A 13944-nucleotide genomic window follows, 5' to 3' on the forward strand; every position below is an offset into this window, starting at 1 on the left:
TTTTACAAAAAAAAATGTATGTAAATATAACTAAAATTATTCATTCTCTCAACTCAACATTGTGAAACATAAAAATTATTCTGGTTCTGGTTTACATTCATAATTGTTTTTTTTAATCATTAATATCTGCCTCAGAGCAACCCAGACCATATTCTTATTAATTAATTGCTATTACATCTAAAGTATTATACAAAAATATTATGTAATAATCGGCCATTCTCAGATGAGCTAGTTTTTGCGTGTCCGGACTGTTAAATCGTTAAAAATGACAAATTAGAGACATGCAAGTATTTTTATATGTTACTTAACAACCCCATCCAGTTGTGCATTAAATCATAGACCTCTATTTTAAGTATTTGTGACTTAATTATTTTCATGAACCTCTGTTCTCTAATTACCGTTACGCGTCCGCACATTGACTTAATGTTAAAACTTGGCTGTAATTTTTATGTCGTATAGATTTGGTTTACTCCATTCAACATTTTAAAGAGTACAAAAGATTGTCTTACGCATAGCAAAATAACTATTCAATAGAACCATTCTGTAAATAATTAGAATTAAAAAACTGCTTGTCCGAGCGAAAGTCCTAATTCCCGTGACGTTTTCTGTTTTTGGGCACACAAGCCTAAATAATAATATTTGACACATCATTTACGCGCGCGGCGCGAGCCCTTAGTTAGTTCTAAGACCTGTTAGCAAGTAGACGTCTATTGCGTTGGCGTACCGTCGATGAATTGCGTAAGAGTATAATTACCATATCTTTGGTTTTCAATTTTTCTATTTACCATGTCCTTATTTTTATACTCGATTTTTGAAGGTAGATCCACGTTGTTAATTTAAATAGATTCAGTACTTTAGCCTTCATACGTTGTAGTAAGACAGTATTTGCATACGCTGAAGATTTTGGAAATTTTGAAGAAAAACTATCGTTTTATAATTTCCATGTACTAATTACCGTATATTTATAATCACCGTTGTATGAAATTATTACCTACAAATTGCACTCACGATTGAATAAGTATGATGATAAAATATGAAATATACCTAGACTTTCGCATAACAACTGTACGGACTTTTCTTCCAATCTGACAATCAAAATTTTAAAAAACTTTCGTTAGAGTAACCTCGAAATAGATTCGATTTCATGACGAATGTTCAGCTTCAGTTGCTGCATGGTTGTTGGATTTAAGAGTATATTTTAACCCCTAAGGTGACCCCACAAAAAGAAGTTACCTGGAGTGAAATCGGGGCTTTCTGATGGCCAGGAGATGTCACCCCTGCATGAAACATGTCTCGTACCAGATATTTATTTTTACTATTAGTATAATTGATATTAACATCTTAAATCATTAATTAATTCTAATATAATACCATTAACATCTATCCATAATACCTTTGCCCTAAGAAGATGAGATTTTCCAACAGTAACACTTACCTGGCGTGATCACATTAAGAACAAAAGAGAACAAATCAACAGACAATGGGACTTTTCAAGGCAAGAGTGTATAGGCACTTTGTACCATCCTAAACTGCATCCTACCTGCTTTGTTATGCATAGAAAAAACTTCGTGATATGCAATGGGTACTGGACAGAAGAAGCTTGGAGAACAAACTATATACAAATGGATCCTAAAACCCATGTAGACATGGCATCGACTTAGCCTCGCAAATGTAGAAATACTTTAACGTTTTCAAAATAAAGTTTTAAAAATCTTGAGCTGTGCACCTTGGTTTACAAAGTCCACTGAAGTGATACCAAACGTCAAAGAGGGTGTGGAAAATCCTGTAAAGCTTACAACCAAAGACTAGAGTCTAGTCTAGATTGCATGAAGGTCTAGTGACTAGACCTTCATGCAATCTATTTGCTGCATCCCTTCTAAATTCTAAGAATTCTGCATTTAGGCTCAGGAGAAAGCGAATAGCATCAATCTGAAAACTTATTGTAAAAGAATCGAGGTGACAAATCATTTGATATGCTGAGCTGGAACTGTCATTATTACAAATTCAATTTAATCTGATAATGGGTGATGGCTGATCGCAGATAAATTAAAAAGAGGAAAAATCACTTAAATCATTGATTAATTTTTCGATATATGCATATCCGAAAAATCAAATTTGTGAGATCTCCTGATCCATTATCTGTACGTTAAATCGTTTGTACCACATTGAAATCAAATAAATGATTATTAAGATTCTGATGAAATGTGACACGTAGCCCCGTCTGGCCGAAACTAAGTGTTCCTGTTATAGCCTCAATTATTGCAGTATACTGAAAATATATTGATACAATAAATAATAGAAATGAGTGTTTTCCTTTTTTCAAAGGGTTATTAAGTGTACCTACAGCGTTTTTTATGACGCTATATATTTATATACAAATATATCAATGCAAGATATTGTTTTCTTGCTATTTTACATATTTTTTCTAATTACCGTTAGATTCAGTATTAGCCTTATCTAATTACCATGACCATAAAATTTTTGAGTCTCATTTACGCGAAAACTGCTTGGAATAATTTGACGCCTTAACGATTGTTAAATTCGTACTTTTCATGTGTTTCATATTTAAATGCGTTTAAGTCAATTAAGCCAAATTTCAAAAATGATATGGTAATTAGGCTGAGAACGCCTAATCGTGAGAATGGCCGTAATATTAAACTTAAGAGATCACTTGTAACATTTTGGCAACTAGCCTAAGGTAAAAATCACATAAGTACCTACATATCTATCACAATATGAACTGAAGTTTTTTAAAATGTTATGCGCAAGTGCGCAATGCAATTTAAAAATATTAATACTCAAACTTTTAAAAAATAAGTACCTGTTTGTTTTGTTACAAACAAAACAAAATTAATATCAATACTGCTAATTGTGTATAATTAATGATTCCTTCAATCATCCTCACAATAGAAAAATCTACGAAGGGTCTGGATGGTAGCAGTTGACGTGATTGCTTTGTTGAAAATTGTGAATGTTTTCCAAGACGTTGATGACGAATGAAGGGCCGCCAATGACGCGCGTTTCAGAGATTGAAATGCCGCTGGTTTTTGGCACCCTATTCGAAGATTCCTCTCGCGGGTAGTTGTTATTCGAGTCTTGAACCTATAATGAACGGAGACATAATTAATTTCAGGTAAAGGAAAATTCGTACAATACTTACTACATATCTATAATAAATCCCAGATCATTTGAAGCTGAATCCATGTCCAAAAATAGCTTTCATAAGAGCAATATTAAGATTATCTAAGTTACAAGTCAGTTATGCCCGTTTTCACCATCAATCCCTAAATTTTAAGTGACCCCTATGTAATCAAAATTCCTGTTAATTGTTACCATAGGGATCACTTAAAAATTAGGGATTGATGGTGAAAACGGACATTAGTCAAGTGGTTGAAAAGCACATTACGCTTACAAAATGCACACAGGCAGTTTCACCAACCTGTAGTACTCTGCTATTCTTGTCTCGATGTGTCGATGCGTTACCACTACTTTGATCACTGTTGGCAAAAAATAATTACTTATTAGTAAGTAAGAGGGTTACTAAACATAATATGTAGATGAAAACGTAACGGTCGTAGGTAAGAAGTAACCGAACGATACTTACGCTGCAGTAGAATTATTATCTAACTTTACAATATTCCTTGTGGAGAGATGCGAGTCATTACTGGCCGCCGCTGGAACGTAATCAGCCTCTGGTTCTGGTGTGTTGCATCTGAAAGACAGTAATTTTTTACTTTCTTTGGAATATTCACCTTTGCTCTCACAGTTTATAAACAGAGCGCAAAGTGTACATATTTTGTTTGCTTTTAAAACAAAAACATCGATTCATTTATAGGTAGATAGGTGGATTTCCTGCTTACACTCACCTGCTCTGGTTCTGCGGTATGCGCACGTACGCTGGACTGTTGAAGACACGAGCCTCTTGGCTACCCGCAGTTTCACGAGTCCGCGACGTCTGTGTTTCCGGGGAAGGCTTCAAGCACGGTTGTGGTGAATCTGCTGGTAACGATAATGACAATATTACCACGATGCCTGACATATAAAGTACTCGTAAATGTAGAACCGATAACGGCTTTAGGAAATTAGGACAGTCGCTTTAAATATAACAAAAGCGCAATAAAGAAAAAATATTTTAAATTGACACAAAATGTTTTTAGCTTACCAATTAGACTCCGGATCTCTGGCATTTCAGTAGCAGATCCAGGCTGAAAAGTGGAAGGCAGTTGATAGTTGTAGGGTGGCGGAGGCACTGCCTCTAGTTCGGCTGCCTCATTCCCACGCATAGAACGCACAGAAGTTTGCGATGCTGAAAATTTTCGAATTCAAGTGTAAGAATCATGTCGCGTAAGTACCTACTTTTTTTTAAATAAACTGTTTATGTAAATGATAAAATTAAATAACACTTACAATAAGACACAACTTTAAACATCTTAGTCCTTAAAAATACGCAGATTGTAATCACCATCAGCAAAAGCCCGAAACCTATAGCAACCCACGCGTATGGAGGGAGGTAGGGATGGTGTTGTTTAATTTTCTCTGACGACGATTCGCAATCAGTGTTAACTTTTTCGTTGCCATTTTGAGTATTCGCCTGTGAACTGAAAACAAAAGGAAAGTATGTAACTTAAATGTTGCTAATAGCTGATTCATGTGCTTCTATTTTTATCATCCTATTTTTGCTTACCCCATGAGACAATCCCCGCACTGCACGAGGGACTTGACGCAGAGGTCGCGCTGAGGCGGCGCCTCGCGCTGGTGGTCCTCGCAGCTCAGACAACCGCGACAGAATAAAACCGTCTCATCACAGTAGAATCCAATCGAACAGTGAGAATCCTCAGTGCACGGAGCTTGATTTGATTGAGCATGCACGAAACACATGACCAGCAATACAATCCTAAAAGCAAAATAAACGTGTTATCCTATGTTGCGTACGGGTAGTTAAACAATACGAACTGAGTGTTACTTATGTTTTTTTAAATATTTTTTACAAAAAATATTTTTGAACATAGGTTTAAACCTAGGAATATCGTCTGTCAGTGTTAAAGAGTTATAGTTTACTTCCAAACTAGGTAGCTCAGAAGTAAACTCACAGATTTAAGTGGATTAGAGAGTATCTATGTGAGTAAACTGATTGAATACTTATTTGTTAGTTAGCCTACTTCAATAACTTAACTTTTATGTAAGAAGCATGACGCTCTTTAGGAAAGTTTTATTTAGAACCTTAAAAATCTATTTACCTAACATAGGTAGGTTACTTTGTTTCATAACTCAAATACTACTGTGATGATTGTGCTACTGAGAAATAAAATCGGCACTTACCTGAACCTGATCATCTCAGCGACTTCTGCAAACGGTGGGTAAACACTGGTTCGAAACTTTATAACTAATTAACAAACTTTTACTGTAACGAACAAGTATTAAAATTTACGTTAACTTCACCTTTACATACACATAAAATAGGCACACCTTCACCTTCACTACAAATCCTTGTGCATCCCTCTTTTACTTGCAAACAAGTGAAGACTTGCTCTATGCGCTCCTCCTTCGCATTGTGTTTTGTTTTGAACGCAGGATCATGTCGCGACATGTTTTGCCAACGGAGAGCACAGCCGCGGAGACGAACAAAAAAAAAACAAAAGAATTGAACAGGCACGCTCCTGTAAAATCTATTTGAGCAAAATCACTTTTATTCAAACTTTGCTAAGAATAATAGTGCAGATAAGAGTAAAGTTTTGAAAAAAATACCATCCATCATTCTGGCGTCAGTCAAGTAAATCTAGACTGATACACTGAAATGAAACCAAACTGAGCGTGTAACCTTCGCGCCAATACATAGGCAAAGACCGTTACCAAAGGACTCACTACTGCACAGTGATAATTTTGTTATTACTCGTATAGGAGTAGTCTTTGTATTGCTGTTTTTGGGTAAGTTGATCGAGTTAGACCCCAAATTCTCTCCGTTATGATTCAAATCCTTGCTGAATATTTATTTATACTTAGGCAAGTATTATAATTAAAGATAAATACAGTAGAACGCCGATTATCCGAATTAATTGGAACCGGGGTCGATTCGGATAATCGAAAATTCGGATAGTCGGACATAGACTGGTAATAAAGAAAAAACGTGTTAAAAACAAACTGACACAAATAGAATAAACTTTATTAACTGTGTTTAGAGTTCTACAATAACGCTTTGTTGAAAAATATCTAGACTCCTGTGAGTTCCAATTTGTTACAATACAATAAAACAAAAATTCCTAGGTTTTAATTTTTTATATTACCCTTAGAACCGATTCGGATAATTGGCGATTCGGTTAATCGGCGTTCGGATAATCGGCGTTCTACTGTAATGTGTGAACTGAGAGGTTCAATTTCAAAAAAATTAGGTGTATCTGTTTTGCTCGTGTAGACAAACACCAGTAACGTTGAATTTAGGTGAAATTAACTGAAGTGAATATTATGATATTGCCTTTATTAATATAAGAATATTGCTAATATCTTTCGATGAATTTTAAGGGCAACTTGAATAAAACCACTGTATAAAAATACATAACCAGTTTATTAAAAAGTTCCTTGAAAATGATTTAAACAATTATTTTCCGGCGACTTTCTCGACTAGAAATATAGGAAATATTTCACTAACGAGGAACATTTTGAAATAATAAACTAAAACGTGATTAAAAAGTGCAAATCAAATGTTATCTCCGATCATTTGAAATCATAAATTGGAGTTTTTTACATTAAAACAATATTAAATAACATTTACATGGCGTTACTGAATTAATTACAACAAAATCTATGATGAATGTTGATTAACTAATAATTTCCATGGAAGGCGTTTTGTTCCCGTTGTCTTTGCATTGTGTCGTCTAATTCAATAACACTCTGTCAACACGTTATGCAATCGATTGATAGAAACATATTTTAACATGATTACAAAAATTAAAATAAATATTTTTAGTTATCTCGGCGTTTTTACACTATAAAATTACATTAAAACCAACGCACATATGATACATAATGGAGGGACCATATGAATACAATACAACACTATGTCAACATTTCAAAGAAATTATCAATAGGTCGACGCGTCTAAAGTTGTACAGATAACAGTGATGTTCCACTTGAAGAAAACATTTCCTCACAACAACATTTTCAACAGTTTAAAAAAATATATTTGATTTCGATTTGTATTGTATTGATAAAAGTTACATAGCTTATTATATTTTCGGATAATATACATTTCAATACATTCCAAGATGATAATTTGGTCCCATAATATAGTTAAGTACTTTTATTAAGTCGCAATTGACATGAATTTTGATAGTAAATTATTTTTTTGATTAATTAAATTACCCAGTAAGAGAGATGCCATACGTTCGTTGACGTTGCGGTGCGTCACGTGTAATATTGAACTATAAATCTGACGTGCGGGTGCGCCCTCGCTGCGGTGACGCACCGCAACGTAAACGCCCGTGTGGCATCTCTCTTACTATGTAAAGAAATACACAGATATGACATTATACCATATATGTTGTAATCTTTAGATTTCATAAGAGGATAGATAGAGCTGCCACTTTTACATATTTGCAACACACACGAATTTTGTTTAAAAAAATACATACTTACAAAAAATATAGAACAATATCTTTTATATCACATTGAGGAAGACACGAATGTATAAAATTTCATACTCAAATCACATAATATCCCAATCTATAGACAGACCGAGAGATCACACCAAAAGGCAAATTTTTTCTTCAACTCCAGAAATGCAATTAAGAGCAAAACTGTCACCCTCTAGATTCTACCTACAAGACAACAAGCTAATTTTGAGTCGAGGAGGAAACTTGAGATCAGTTCATCAGATCTTTAGTGCCCACGCACATTAGACGGCCGGGCCGCGCGACCAGGTCGCTGCGGCACACGGTGGGCTGATATTAGAGCTTCATAGACTTAGCGTCGCTCAAAAATCAAGTGCCTAATTTTGAAAAAATAAATATGCCAATGTGTTCCTTTACCAAAAAGGAATATTTTATGTTATGTAACGTTTCTTGATAAAGTTATTATTTAATAAGTTATTGACAATTTCCTTTTTTTTTGTATGGAGCTCAACATTTATTTTTATTTTATTCGTTATTCTCAAGCTTTCTAAAGAAATTGACTTTTGTATTACGTAATGCAACATATAAGCTATGTTATCACCAAGTGTCGCACTTCGGAAATCTTCGGAACAATGTCATTTTGGACTTTAAAATAAAAAAAATAAAAAATTTAAATAACTGCCAAATTTTGTAAAAATAACTACGCCAATGTGTTCCTTTGCCAAAAAGAAATATTTTATGTTATGTAACTTTTCTTGATAAAGTTATTATTTAATAAGTTATTGACAATAATTACTATTTTTTTGTATGGAGCTCAACATTTATTTTTATTTTATTCGTTATTCTTAATTCTTATAATTATTTTGAATTGAGAAAGCGAAATACGTTGGTCACACGATTTTAGGTACCTAAAATTTTGAGTAATAATACAAGATTGCCGTGAAACCGAACACCAGCAACCAATCACAGCGTTCTATTCGGTTAACGTCAGTCGCTCTTCGACCATTGGGGAGGTGAGATAGGTCGATCGTCGCTCCGCGAAAAAAATACGTAACTTTTTGTGATTATCCATAGACTTACCGTCGCTTGCTTGAACAATATTTTCTACCTCTAAAATTTAAACAATTTAATTGAAACTTAGGCCATTGAAAACTTAACATGTTAGACTTATTTGTGTAGTATTCAACTTGAACCGTTAAACTCAAATTTAGGAATAATAAATAAAAAACTAAAATTTTCGTCACCTTCGTGGCATCACCTTCGTGGTGTTTTATACACGAAGGTGATTTTAGGCCACGAAAGTGATTTCTTGCTTTGGTTTATTTTAAAATATAATGACTGGTGTTTAAGTTTTTACAATATTTTAAAACGAATAAATTATACGTATTGAGTAGAGTTCAGTACATCAATAAAAAAATAAGGGCCTCGTATTTTTTTTGTCTGTATGTATGTCTGTATATGTGACTGTGTATCTGTTTGTAAGATTAATTTAATCTGAAGTTTGAGTTAAAAGTTGTACAACAAAAATACGAGGCCATCTGGCCTCAATAAATAAACATATTTTTTGTTGAGGGACTGATAAGTTAAGAGTTCTTTTTTATTGAGGTACTGATAATCCTTTTTTTTTTGCTTTTTTAGCATTTCAGAATGCCACCAGTATCACCCTTAAAACCAATTGCGTAGAATCTTGTAACTTAGTAGGTGACGTTATCGGTAAAATTTTATCTTGTATTTAAGTACCTACATATTTATATTATGTTATTGCCATATATCTATGAAAATAAGACAAAACATTTCGAATTTTAATTCCATAGCTCCCAATATTAAAATTATTAAAAGAGATTCCCTTCGCCTCCTTGGGTCTCCTATATTGGAGGAAGCGTTTGCTTCTTTCACAGACGAAAAATTACAGAGCTTTGAAAATGTTTTGGACCGTTTACTTAAAATTAACACACACATGGCGTGCAAAATTATTCGATTTTGTCTTTTTGTTCCTAAATTCACATATTGCATTCGTTCTTCACAGTTTTGGAAATACCCTAGCTTAACTGCCAAATTAGATAACTCTATAAAACAAATTATTTCCTCCGTTTTAAATATTCCTTTAGATGATCGATCATGGACCCAAGCCTCTCTACCTATTAGGTTTGTAGGTTTGGGTATTCGCAAAATTTCCAGTGTTGCTCTACCGGCTTTTTTGTCTTCGGCTCATAGCACCAGTGGATTGGTTTCAAAAATACTGAGTAAGTGTTCTGTTTAATAATCTTACAAGTGGATTAGGCCTCCTGGGAACACCACTATAAAAAACGTGCTTAGTTCTTCACCTCGTTAGGGTAGTACGGAAGAAAGTACATAACATTGCAGTTATTTTTTTCGTTAGTTTTTTTTTATTTTAAAGTCGAAAATGACAATGTTCCGAGGGTTTCCGGGATTCGTCCCTTGGTGATAATATAGCTTATATGATGCATTACATAATACAAAAAGCAATTTCTTAAGAAAGCTTAAGAATAACGAATAAAATAAAAATAAATGTTGAGCTCCATACAAAAAAATAGTAATTATTGTCAATAACTTATTAAATAATAACTTTATCAAGAAAAGTTACATAACATAAAATATTTCTTTTTGGCAAAGGAACACATTGGCGTAGTTATTTTTACAAAATTTGGCAGTTATTTAAATTTTTTATTTTTTTTATTTTAAAGTCCAAAATGACATTGTTCCGAAGATTTCCGAAGTGCGACACTTGGTGATAACATAGCTTATATGTTGCATTACGTAATACAAAAGTCAATTTCTTTAGAAAGCTTGAGAATAACGAATAAAATAAAAATAAATGTTGAGCTCCATACAAAAAAAAAGGAAATTGTCAATAACTTATTAAATAATAACTTTATCAAGAAACGTTACATAACATAAAATATTCCTTTTTGGTAAAGGAACACATTGGCATATTTATTTTTTCAAAATTAGGCACTTGATTTTTGAGCGACGCTAAGTCTATGAAGCTCTAATATCAGCCCACCGTGCGGCAGACTACTTCTTCCGCGGTGTATGTAAGTGCGCGCATATCGCGGCCGCGCGGCAAAAAGACAATGCCGGAAATTGGCGCCTATTTTTTTCGCGCGGCCATCGACCAAACCTTGTTTTTATATTACAAAATAGTGTTATAAACCAAACTTACTATGACATGTACACCTCTAAACTCAGTCAGAACTGAGTTACGAGCGTTAGAAGGTTTGGTCGATGGCCGCGCGAAAAAAAAAGGCGCCACCTTCCATACAAAATCTGGCATTGCCATTTCATATGCATGTTTTGTTAGCCGCAGTGACCTGGCCGCTCGGCCCAGCCGCCTGATGCGCGGGGACACTAATTTGGTCGTTCCAAATGCTAATTATAAAAGCTATATGTATATTATAATTTTAGGCCGCTAGACTGATTTATCAACGCACAGCCAAAATTTATTTTAAGCTAAAATTCGATTTAAAAGTTTATTAAGTAATATACATATAACATGGATTTTCCTAAGAGTTATTTGAATGTAAGAATTAAACTTTTACGTTCCATTAACTTTAAAACTGATAGCAACGGGACTTATGAATATTGCAATGGGATTGTAATTAGTTGAAATTAGTTAAAGGGATTTGGAAGTTGGTATTTCGACTTGTAAAATGCGTCATATTGGCATACATACACATGTAGGTATCTATCTATGTGAGCCTATCATTGTATATGTGCACTAAATATAAATTAACTGTGTCCGACCGCTGTGCGTTGAATGAGAATATACATAGCTAGTAATTGCGCGGTTTTGATCGATTCACATGAATTTTGAAGACATAATTTAATGGATTCTTTAAGTGCATTTAGTCGACCAAAAGAAGAATTTATTTACAATCTTCTGTAAGTTCTGGCAAAGAAATCTGTATTAATTACAGCCTTAGCTACGTTCAATACATACTGTTTCCTCATTTTGATTTAGTGTTGTTTAGCGGAAACTAACTTAACACAAATACTATTTGTGATAAACGTATTATGTATAATCAACATCTCAAACAACTGATAAGTCTAACATAACCTAAAAACAACGAGTTTACATGATTGTATTAAAAACCTGTTTTTGGAAAGCAATGTATTTAGGTACGTGATTGAAACATGGCGGTTACACATAATGACTGTCGTGTCAACTGCACAACTCCTAAAACACCACGAACACAATGTTATACACCTTGTAAACTCGCCGTAACACAGTTTTAATTTAATATAACTATATTATGCTTAATTTTACATCTAAACTTATTATATTGTTAATTTATTGAGCAGGGAGTACGTAGTAAATGCACTGCCTTTACGATTAGCGAAAAACACTAAATTATAAACTATTTAACGAAATGCTATATAATATGGCAATTGTACAAACCAACATGAGGATTAGTTTATAATAGGCATTATGTGCTAATTAGAATATAAATTCTGACAGCAGTCTGCATGAATATCATACTATTTTATTGCAACAATAAACTAAATATAAATACATGCAACCACTGCGTAGAGTACTGTGTTAGTTAAGTAGTTAAGTATTATATACGAGTAGTTTTCTTTAAAAGTAATAGATAACATGCATGCGTATACCACTTCACTGGTAAATTTAACTAACCTTCTATCAAGTCAGTCAAATATTAAGATCTGACAGAATCCATTTAGCAACCGTACTCATAATTCCTCTGGCATTTTTATAAATGCTCTAATCGAAGTAATTCACCAACTCGGACCACAAGCCTACGGCCCATTTGGAACAAGTTGCAGAAAATCTAAATTAATTAAAATTTCATTCGTCAACACGTCCCACGTTACTAATCTATAGATAAAGGTACAAGTTCAGAAGTATAAGTGTTAGTGTACCACACGTTGATAAGGTTTATAAGTTCTACGCAAAAAGTAAATGGGACGATATGACGAATGTTGCAATTATTTAGATTTTCTGCAAGTCGTTCCAAATAGGCCGTAGGCTTGTGGTCCGAGTTGGTGAATTTCTCCTCCAATTAAATAAAACATTTTATGTATTTAAATACACAACTCCTTAAATAAAATAAAATTAAAATATCACAATAACATAAGGTAACACAAAAAGTATTGACTTTTATATTAATTTAAAGATAACATTGCAATTAAATATTAAAATAGACTACGTCAATAATTTTTGTTCCCGTTTTAAGACCTGCCTAGACTTCACTAGAGCAATCAGGGCCGAGACGAGCTAGAACTATGTTGAGCATTATAAATAATGAGCAGGCTAGATGCTATAGTGGCGGCTGACGGCCCATTTGATATCGCCTAAGATGCCAAGTAATAGAATGCCAGCGAATGACAAATACAATCCCATACTGTACCAGAAGCACCTTGGCAACATTATAGAAAATATAATACAACTCATTCATCTTAAAAGAATCAAAACCTTAATGCTAAAAATCACCAATAATAAATCTTTTTTTTTACTTTTTTACGATTTTTGTATGAAGTTTGTCGTATTAAATGATTCTACAATATCACAAATTATAACTAGGAATGCAAGAATTCTTTAACACCTTCGCTGCCAGCCTAAAAATGGCACTGTTCCGTTCGGGCCATGGGGGACAATGATGGGCGACACTTTAACTTTCCGTTCGGGCCGCGTCGGACAATGATGACCGCGAGTCAGACCTATGTTTAAACCTCTGTATTGAGCCGATGGACAGCATTTCTTCAATAATTCTCATATAAGCTGACCCGCGCGGCTCCCAAGATTAGTGTACGTCACTTGGTTCTCAGGTAAAGCTCGGACTTAGAAAAAAAAATGTGGATAACGGTAGCGCAATGAAACATGGTAATTATACAATGCATTTTTGCAAATTTATCAACTTTTTAGCAAGATTATAACGGTTTATTAATTAAAACATATCGTTTACTTATTTTATATAATTTATAATATGCAGGACAATAAAAAAAAATCACTTTCATTGTTGAACAACCACTTTGTATGAAGGGTTGGTACAGGTACTAAGTTCTTTGTACAGCTACAAAACTTATGCCATTTAAAACCTTATTAGTGGCATAAATTATTGTACTTATTAGATGCTTACACCTAGCAGGATTGTCGAGAAAAATAGATTTGTTTAATGTATGAAAAAAACATTTTTTCTCTTATCGATACTCTATTCTAGAACTTTTTTTATTATTCATGTAGGTCAAATTATTGGCATGTTAAATCAGCTATGTCATTATAATTATTTTTAATTTTAAGTATATTTTTAAATATTATTTGTAGATATACTGACAATTCAATATTGTTTTGAAAAAAGAA

The 13944-nt window shown here is 33.6% G+C and overlaps 1 protein-coding gene across 3 annotated transcripts; it reads right to left on the minus strand.

Annotated features, from left to right (window-relative positions):
* Positions 1–2822: 2822 nt before the first annotated feature.
* Positions 2823–5606, minus strand: LOC114365086 (uncharacterized). 3 transcript variants are annotated; one of them, XM_028321550.1, is made up of 8 exons: positions 5320–5604; positions 4685–4894; positions 4408–4598; positions 4163–4306; positions 3867–3996; positions 3605–3712; positions 3440–3497; positions 2823–3102 (listed from the first exon to the last, which is right to left on the minus strand). In XM_028321550.1, the coding sequence occupies exons 1-8, from the start codon at positions 5331–5333 to the stop codon at positions 2917–2919; spliced, it is 1041 nt and encodes a 346-aa protein (XP_028177351.1). In that variant the 5' UTR covers positions 5334–5604; the 3' UTR covers positions 2823–2916. The 3 variants fall into 3 exon arrangements, with proteins under 3 accessions (XP_028177351.1, XP_028177350.1, XP_028177352.1); XM_028321549.1 differs by having other exon boundaries at positions 3867–3999; positions 5320–5600; XM_028321551.1 differs by lacking the exon at positions 4685–4894 and having other exon boundaries at positions 3867–3999; positions 5320–5606.
* Between the last annotated feature and the right edge of the window lie 8338 nt (positions 5607–13944).

The sequence above is a fragment of the Ostrinia furnacalis genome, unplaced genomic scaffold (assembly GCF_004193835.3).
Source record: "Ostrinia furnacalis isolate ACB-3 unplaced genomic scaffold, ASM419383v2 OfSCF7554, whole genome shotgun sequence".
NCBI classification, from domain to species: Eukaryota; Metazoa; Arthropoda; class Insecta; order Lepidoptera; family Crambidae; genus Ostrinia; species Ostrinia furnacalis.